Genomic DNA, 9,070 nt, shown 5'->3' with positions numbered 1-9,070 from the left:
CTAGAAACTCAGCTCTGGACACAGTCTGGGAGAAGGATGGTGCCCCTACTGGAAAGGCTTGTGCTCACGGAGTCCCGGGGAGGCCAAGCCTAGCTCTGCCTGGGCCAAATGGGTGACCTCTAGCAAGTAATTTTCCCTCTGTGAACCTGAGGGCCTCATCCAAGTTCCCACCGCGGGGGAGGTAGGAGGCCTAAGTGAGGGGACAACTGAGAAAACCCCCTCCTCCCAAGCAAGTCCTGAAAAATAAGCCCGGTCTTTGAGACTCAAAAGCATGGTCCCCAAAACTCTGGACCGCCCTGGCTCTCGCTGCCTCCTTCTGGGTCCAGGTGGCTCTAACACAAACAGACATACTGTTTGCTAAGTTCGTCCGATTGTTCATTCATTCATCTTACACCTACGCAGGGCGTCCCACGCGTCAGGCTCGGGTGGCCGGGGCGCTCCTCCGCGCACGTCCCCCGCCCGCGTGTCCCCGCACTTGCCCACGCCTCTGAACACACACTAGGGCCCATAGCCCCCGTGCACCTGGGGACTGGCACTGGGACCACGCCCGCCGCCCACGCGTACCGGTGGCACAGGCCACCCGGGCGCCGACCGTCGCGCCCTCGCTCCACCGCCACCGCCAGCCCGCGGCCAGCCAGCAGGGCAACAGCCCCCGGCGCAGGCCCCTCCCCTAACCCCCAGGTGGCCAATGAGCGCAGTGATCTGGGCCGGCCCCGCCCACCCCGGGGAGCCCCAGGCGCCGATTGGCCCGCCCGGGTGCAGTGGCCCCCGCACGTGGGGCGGGGGCGGGGGTGAATGAAGTGGAAGCGATTCCCCCGCCCCCGCGCTTACCTCCCGCGCCCGGCGCGGCCCGCCCCCCGCGGCGCCCAGTCCCGCGCCCGCCCGCCGGCCCGCTGCACCCAACCCTGGCGTCGGGCTCCCTCGGGCCCGGACCCCGCGTCGTGAACCCGCGATGGCCAAGCGCAGCTCACTGTCCATCCGCATCGTGGAGGGGAAGAACCTGCCCGCCAAGGACATGTGAGCGCTGCCGGGGGTGGGGGCCCCAACTTTCTGGGGAGGGATGCTGCCCCTTAAGCCTGACCTTTTTGGGGTCTGCACGGCCGCCCACAAGTGGAGCAGCGGCGAGGGTGTGGCGAGTGTGGCCGCGGTGGGGGACTGGAAGGGAAATGAGGACAGTAAGATTTGCTGCGAGCACCGGGCGGATGGGGGGGGGGGACAGGGAAGGGCTGTGGACTGAGGAGGGGACGGGGGTCTGTAAGGGGCTTGAGTTAGCAGGGAGGGCGCCAATGGCGCCTCAAGAGGGGAAGGGGCTTTAATAGGACAGGGGCTGAGCGTGGGGGCACCTCGCAGGGAGATGTTTCGGTGAACTGCGGGGGTGTGGCTGGAGGGGGTGGGGGTGCCCTCTGGAAATGAGAGGTCTTCCTCAGTAATTCCGGAACCTTTAGTCCCCGAGTGTGTGCACCTGAAACAGGCCCTGGGGGCCGGGGCTGTCCCGGGGCTTCCAGCTGTGCGCTGGCGTGAAGGGTGAACCTGTAGGTCAGGAGGCTGGGACCCGTGCAAAGTTGGGGTGGCTGGGGAGCAGCTGTTGCTTGTGCCCTAGGCTTTATCTGCGCCATGCGGTGGCTTCACCTCCTCACAAGTACTCAGCAAGGCAGTCTCATCATTCCATTTTACAGATAAGGAAACCAAGGCTTGGAGACCTGAAAATGTTGGCTCCAAATGGCAGGGCAAGGTCTTGGGTCCAGAGCTCCTAACCCACACTGACATCTAGGGCTTTCCCTGGTCCCTGGCCAGATTTGAGGAGGTGTCAGCAGCCCCTTGTCCCAGCTTCTTTCTCAGTAGTCCCAGAGCTGAGCTGCCCCATCCCATCCCTGGCTCCCTTGTCTACAGCCTTAAGGCAGCATCTTAGCTCTGAAGCCTCACTTTCCCCTTCTGTAAACTGGAGGTCAAAAGCCCTTAAGCACAAGGCTAGAGGTGCGCTGGCTGCCTGGAGCAGGGTGTGGGGGAAAGGGAGCCCAGAGGCTGCATAGGGTCCAAAGTCCGCTGTCTGGAGTGCCCCCCCTCTCCTGGCCCGCCCTGGGCTCCGCTGCCTGAGGTGGTGAATGGGGAGGGGTGCGGGAGGCTGGGGCGAGGGCGTCTCTCTCACACGGACAGTGGCCCCTGTGAGTTTCCCTGTTCACTCGGCGCCTTGAGCAGTTCTAGTTCAAGGCCCCCTGGGCCTGGCAAGGCCAGCCTCAGCAGTTGCTATGGCAATGGGTGAGGGAGGGGGCTGGGCGGCCGTCTCCAGGTGGGTTTCTGTGTTGGAGGGGTGGGTAGGTGGGGCGGACGCTGGGAATGTGGGCTCTAGGGAGAGCAGGCGGATGAGCCCTGAGGAGGGTCTCAGCCTCCAGGCCCAGCCTCTAAGCACCCCCCAGGCTAGCACCGCTAACTAGGTCAGCTTGGCCTCCTCTGGCTGGTGGCTGCTGGAAGGAGCAGCCCCTCCGTCTGTCGCCTCCCTCCCCATCCTGCAGGCCCTAGTGCCTGGCTCTAGGCCTTCCCCAGCCCTGGGCGGTGAAGCTTCGGACTGGGTCTACCGTGCCAGGTTCTCCGCCCAGTCCTGCCTCTGCGCAGCCTGGGAACCCTGGGGCTCCATCCCCCCGGAGCGGGGGGCGGTGGGGAGTGGCCACTAAGTCGTGTTGGTTCTGCCTCCAGGATCTCTTTCCTTGACCTGCCCCCGTCCCTACTCACCTCCCCTCACCTCCTGAAGCCCTCAGACCTGTCACCTGGCTCTTAAATCCAGCTCTGACCCTCCCTTCCCCCTCAGCCCCCTCACATTTGGGCTCTTTGCAGCCCTGCTTTTGCACACTTAGGGGCTTCTGCCTTCAGACACTCCCCTTCAGAGTCCTCCAGCAAACTCCTGATCATCCTTCAGGACCCCTCTCAAACTTCGGCTCCCTTCCAGGGCTTTCCCTGGTGGCCTCCGGCAGCCTTGGTCATCGTGCCCCCGACTGTGCCCTCCAGCAGTTGGGGTCAGCTGGAGTCAGGAGGATGCCCTTGGTAGCAGTTGCTGCTTCTTGGGCTGCCCATGCTGTTGTGACCATGAGGGTCACATGTTCCTACCCCATGAGGGGTAGGAACTGTGACTCATTCATCTTGGCATTCCAGGGGCCCTGGGGAGGCTCCTGGTCCGTGGTAGAGGAGAATAAGGGCTGTGGAGGACCCTTCCATTTAATCCTTGTCTTAGTTCTATAAGGTAGATAGGCTCAGTTTGTAGAAGGGGAAACAGGCTCAGGATGTGCAAGTCACTTGCCAAGGCCACGTAGCATTTAGATAGAGAAGTCAGGATTCAGACCCACTCTCTGCTGCTGACAGCCCAAGAATCCTAGCTGGGCTGATGTGATGTTGCAGGCTTGCCGTGTGGCTCAGTGGGGACTGAGCCTTGCAAATGCCATGCAAATCATTTGGCTCAAGGACAGCAAGGGTTTGGAGATCCCAGGAGGCCCTCACTGAATGCCAGAGGCAGGGATGGTGGTGAGCCTGCCTCACCGTGCCTCATCAGCCTGTCTCCTGAGCAGTCTCCCTTCCAGCCGTGACTTGCACACTTCCGAGGACGGGGAGCTCACCACCTTTTGTAGTGCTCCATCTTGACTGAGACAGTTCTGGGGAGGGAGACATCATCAGAGCTGCCATTTCCACTCATGGGCTTTTAGTTCTCTTAAGGGCAGAGAGCACAGCTGTGCTCCCTGTCACCGACCGCTTTCAGAGCCCACCTGTTCCTGTTCTGTTTCCATCTACCGTCTCTCATCCTTGTGCACCTGGGTCAGCCAGACAGGAGCTAAGTCTCATAATGACCGGTGACTGACTGGCTCCCACGCCCGGTGGCCCTGGGGACGGGCCCGGGACTATTTTCAGGGTTTGCCCTGATCCTTCCCCTCCCACAGCCTGGAAACTGCCAAGGGGCTAAATATAGAGGCCTTGCGAGTAGCCAGGCTGGCTTCCCCAAGCGGCTTGGGGAAGGGGAATTGGGGCAGGGGGCCAGTCGGGGCCCTCACTGTGCACTGGGCAGGGGCACAGGGCCCAACACCTGGCCAGGGATCATGGTTGGGCCTCTGGCCTCAGCCCGCTCCTGACACTGTCCCCTTTGCCCCCCTCTGATCCAGCCACCCAGCTCCTCGCAGCCCCTGCACACCCAGGTCCATTCCTGCCTCCAGGCCTCCACCCCCATGATCTGGCCTGTAACACAAACCCCAAAGCTCATGGTTCATTCAGAGATTCATTCACTGAGTGAGAGCTGCCCAGTGGGCAGAGCTGGGCTCACAGGGCTGCTAGGGGTGCCAGGCCAGGAGGCAGAGGTAGGGTAGAGGGGACCCGCCCCCACCCCTCCCCCCGCCCCCGCCACCACCAGGTCTCAGCCCATAGGAACATCTTCCTCCTTCCCAGTTTCTCTGCAAATATGCATGCAGCTGCTGGGCCCTGCCATCCAGCCCAGCTCTGGGGGTGCACAGGGGCCTGATTACTGGAGGCCCCGAGTCCTCTGGCTTTGGGGTGGTGGGATGCAAGCTAGGGTGTTGCCAAGGGGCTCTCTGGAGGAGGAGGCTCCTAAATGACACGGGAAGGGGTGACAGGCAGAAGAGCAAGGAGTCTAGGGCCGTGCCAACATTTACCAAACACCTGCCATGGGCTGGCCCTCCCATCAGGCCGGGGACCCAGTCACCCTGTGAGCGCCCCCACTGCACTGTGTAGGGAACTGAGTCCTGGGAGGACCTTTGGAGATGTTTGTCTCATGCCTTCCACTGCAGGAAGAACCCCTTTTGAGAAGGGGAGAAGGGCTTGGAATTCCCCAACCTCCAACATGCAAATCACTTCCTTTTTATGGACACTGGGCCTGAAAGGCACTCCCGGAGACAGTCCTCACCCCCTTTCTTGCCGGGGACCAGCCCTAGGCCTGGCTGGGGCTGCCCCCCACAACCCCAGGAGTCCCCTACCAACCAGAGACCAGGGCACTGGAGCAGTCCCGGCTTGGTCTTTCCCTTTCTTCTTTCCCAGACGGCCGAGAGCTCGAGGGCAGACTGTTATATTTGTTCATTCATTCATGCAGCAAACACCCCTGGGCCCCCTGTGTTGTGCCAAGCCCTGTCCTAGGCTCTGGGGACACAGAAGTGGCCACTCCCTCGGGTGGTCGGGTGGGGGTGGCAGCTGAGGACAGCGCATCGCTAGCTGTCCTGGGATGGGGGGAAAGATGGAGAGTTCGCAGGCAGTGGGCCCGCAGGGGACTCCCTGCCTCTGGGACGGGGGCGGGCTCTGAGAGGCGGGGGTGGGGGGGCTGACGCTGGGAGGTGGGCAGCATGGTCCAGGCGTCCAGGCAAGAGGAGCCTCGGGAGCAAGGGCTCAGGGGAGAGAGAACAAGGCGCCCACTTGGGTGTTGCAGATGAATCTGGATTTCTGGAGCTGGCCTGGGGCTGTTCCCTGCTGTGATTGTTATTTTTGTTCTCCTTGGGGCGGGGCGGGAGGAAGGGATGGCAGGAAGGAGCATCTTCCCCCCCCCCGCAGGAGGGCCCCCCCCCCCCCCCCCGCAGGGTCCTTTCTCCCCTTCCCCTGCACCAGTGCAGGGAAGCCTTGTGCAGGTTCTTGCCGTTTGCTCACCACCGGCCTCCCAGACTGATGAGGGGTGGGGGCGGGGGGCACACGTTTCGGCCTGAGGAGCTGTTGGGTCCTGGGGACACAGCCCAGGCCCCCGTGTCTCAGCCTTGATTGTCCTCTTCCTGGGGTCACAGAGGGCTGAGCTGCCCGGGAGCCCCCTGGGGCACCCCTACCCTCACCCCACTTGCCGCCGGCCGCCGGTCAGCCCCTCCCTGGCCTTGTGTCTTGCAGCACCGGCAGCAGCGACCCCTACTGCATCGTGAAGGTGGACAATGAGCCCATCATCCGGTACGGCCCCTCCCTCCAGCCCCCCCCCCCCACTAAGGGCAGGTGCCGGGGTGCACCTGCTCCTCCCCACTCACCCCTACCCTTCCAGCTCACACCCCAGGGCAGGGGAGGGGGAGGGCTCCAAATGTCTGATCCTCTGGCCCCGCCCCTGCCCTGACACACCTGCTGGGAGGTGAGGAAACTGACCTCTAACTCCTGCTGATTACTGACCTTAACGGGCATTCAGGCCTTCCATCCAAGGGCCTCTCGCCAACGCTGTTCCTTTCTATGATCTTTATGGCCCTCGGAAGGGACAGAGGATGATGAGTAGTAACAGTAGGTGTTATTTATGGAGTACCATCCGCCGGGCCCTGTGCTAAACCTTTTGCAGCCCACTTAAAACTTGCAAGGAGCTAGATGTGATATTGTTAAATTGCACTTACAGGGGAGGAACCCGGGGGGGCACTCAGAGAGACCAGCTTGCCTAGGCTCACATACCTAGGAGGCGGCAGACTCAGACTGGAACCCAAGTCTGGCTGACTCCAAAGCCTGAGCATCTTCCTCCTCCCCCGTTCCGGCTCTCCCTCGGGGTCTCTGCTCCCTGAGAGTCTCCCACTGTGGTTATACCCCAGAAAGGCTGCTTCAGGCTAGGGGGCCCCAGCCTGTACCCAGAAGGGCCACCTCCCCTGGATGCGCTTTTGCCCATGGGCTCCACAATTCTGGGCAGGCTCTTTGAGGTCCCATCTCCTCTGTGTCTCTGGCCTCGACCTTAAACTTCACGGCCAGAGCTTCTCCACTGTTCTGCCCACCGAAGAAGATGTGGGGAAAGGTGAACCTAAGTCACGTGGCCCTGTCTTGTCACGGCGCGGGGCCTGTGGGTAGCCCAGAGAGGTGCTGAGGGTCCTCTCCTGTAGGACAGCCACTGTGTGGAAGACCCTGTGCCCATTCTGGGGTGAGGAGTACCAGGTGCACCTGCCGCCCACCTTCCACGCGGTGGCCTTCTACGTCATGGATGAAGATGCCCTCAGGTGGGTGGGCCCCCGCCCTTCAAATGGGGCCCAGACCCTGCTGTGTCACTGCTGGGCCTGTTGAGAATGCTGGTCGCTTTGCCTCCTCTTTACGGCCTGGAGGGAGGGAGAGCCCCGGGAGGGTCTGGAAGGGTTCAGGGTTTGAGCGAGCAGGTGTCTGTGGGGGCGGGGGTCTTCACACTGCTCACACCACATCATCCATGTGCACGTGCGGGAATAAAGGCACAGGTGTGCTGGGCTGTGCGTGGGGGCATGCGAGCTAGGAAACCCAGAATGAACTTGGCATATATGTGGGCCCATGTGTCCGTCCACATGCAGAAACCTAGCACATGCTCTTGAGAGTGTCCAGAATGCAGGGCCCGCAGGAGGGTCATGGGTCCTGCTCCGATCGGCTCCTGCAAGTGACTGGAGCATCAGCCTCCCTGCTTCCCACAGGGCCCCTGAACTGGGCAGGAGGGGGGTCCCAGGCTCCCTGCGGAGCCCTGCCCAGCTCTGGCTCCCTCTCCATCCTCCAGCCGGGACGACGTTATCGGGAAGGTCTGCCTTACCAGGGACACCCTGGCCGCTCACCCTAAGGGTAAGATCCCTGGGAGGGAGCCCACGGCCTGCTCTTGCTTCCCCTCCCCTGGCCCCCCTCCTTCTAACCCCACTGGTGTGCCCCGTCCCTGGCCTTCCCCCAGTTCTGAGACCCTGGCCTCAATGCCCTGGGCCCCACTCTGTCCCCTACTAGGACTGCATCCCCCTAGGGCAAAGAGGGGCTGCTAGTGGTGGGATCTGGGGCCTCTGCAGGCAGAGGAAGGGGCCCCTGTATGCTCCATTGCTGAGGTGTGGAGACTCCTCCTCCCAATCGGGCTGGCTCTTTCTGTACCCTTGGGGTCCCCTCAGCCTGGGCCCCAGTGCCACTCTGTCCTAAGCCCAAGGGGTCGGCCTGTGGCCGGGTGAGGCCCCTTGAATGATGGCTGGGATGCTGACACAGCCTCACCGTGTGACCCGGGGCAGGTGCTGCCTCCTGCGGGCTGGGTCCCTGTCTGGCGGTGAGGGTTCAGACCACGAGCTCTCAGGCGGTTCAGGTTCTGCTTGTCCGAACCCCTGTGACTCCTCCCGGGCCTTCCCGGCACACACCTGCTCCTGTCTGTGAGGCCAGGGCGACTTTGCTGACTCACGGAGCCTCTTGGCGCCTGCCAGGCCAGAGGCCTTTCCTGCCCGCTGCCCCCGCCAGCCCCTCAAGGTCCCCCGGCCCAAGTGATGCTGGTCCCTTGTTGCTTCCCCTTCTGGGCTCGGCCCCTCCTCCAGCAGCCTCAGACAAAAAGAGTCGCTGTTTTAAGATGGAGAAACTGAGGCCAGAGAGGGCGGTCCTGCCACAAGTTAGGGTCAGCGGGGCACGAGAGTAAGGACACAGGGGTCGCCGGATTTGGATTTGCATCAAGCCTCTTCCAACTGCTGTTGCTCAGCTTCTGGGCCTGTGTCCCCATCTGTCCCTGGGGACGAGAGCCCCTGTCCCCCGGAGCTCGAGAGGACCCCGAGGGGATGGTGGAGGGGCGCTGTGGCACCCGGAGGGGCTGAGGGAGAGGGCCAGGCCCCTGGCTGAGCCGCCGGCCCCACAGGTTTCAGTGGCTGGGCCCACCTGACAGAGGTCGACCCTGACGAGGAGGTGCAAGGCGAGATCCACCTGCGCCTGGAAGTGGTGCCCGGGCCACGGGCCCGCCGCCTGCGCTGTTCTGTGCTGGAGGCCAGGTGAGGCGGGAGGGTCTGGGCAGCGGGGCAGTGGGCCCCACGCAACTAGAGACACCTGCCGCGACTGCCTGCCTGCTGTCCCCCCCTTACCCCCCCCTCCACGTCCTGGCCCTGCTCCTCCTCCCACCGAGGCCTGCGCACAGGTGGACTGGGGAGGTTGCCCTGACCCGAAGGTGTTTCCTGGGTGACCCGGCCCAGGATGCTATGTCTCTTTGGGGACGGGGTGATGTTCTGATGGTGGGCCTTCGGGCATCATAGAGCAGTGGGGGTAGCAGGCGAGAGGGGACCCCAAACTCTGAGCATGCAGCCCCTGTGCCAAGACTGGGCTTCCCCTGGGTTTAACTGCAGTATGAATTTGTGTGTGTGTGTGTGTGTGTGTGTGTGTGTTGGGGTTGTCCTCAGATGGGAGGGGTGGGGTTCTC

At 62.9% G+C, this 9,070-nt stretch overlaps 1 protein-coding gene across 4 annotated transcripts in view; it reads left to right on the top strand.

Moving 5' to 3' along the window:
- Nucleotides 1–850: 850 nt before the first annotated feature.
- The window catches only part of RASA4B (RAS p21 protein activator 4B), a 22,460-nt gene continuing 14,240 nt past the window's right edge, over nt 851–9,070 (top strand). For 2 of the 4 annotated variants that reach the window (XM_073884169.1, XM_025864715.2), the window contains exons 1-5: nt 851–1,017; nt 5,851–5,907; nt 6,801–6,914; nt 7,430–7,491; nt 8,519–8,648. In XM_073884169.1, the coding sequence (XP_073740270.1) occupies nt 953–1,017; nt 5,851–5,907; nt 6,801–6,914; nt 7,430–7,491; nt 8,519–8,648 (428 nt within the window). In that variant the 5' untranslated portion in view covers nt 851–952. The remainder of the gene's footprint in view (nt 1,018–5,850; nt 5,908–6,800; nt 6,915–7,429; nt 7,492–8,518; nt 8,649–9,070) is intronic. The other 2 variants (XM_073884170.1, XM_073884171.1) reach the window with 2 other exon arrangements.

This window comes from Callorhinus ursinus, unplaced genomic scaffold, assembly GCF_003265705.2.
Source record: "Callorhinus ursinus isolate GAN/ISIS: 27379988/994484 unplaced genomic scaffold, GSC_fseal_2.0 scaffold55, whole genome shotgun sequence".
NCBI classification, from domain to species: domain Eukaryota; kingdom Metazoa; phylum Chordata; class Mammalia; order Carnivora; family Otariidae; genus Callorhinus; species Callorhinus ursinus.
Note: the sequence above shows the minus strand (reverse complement) of the source record. Positions and strands in the feature narration are given on the sequence as shown.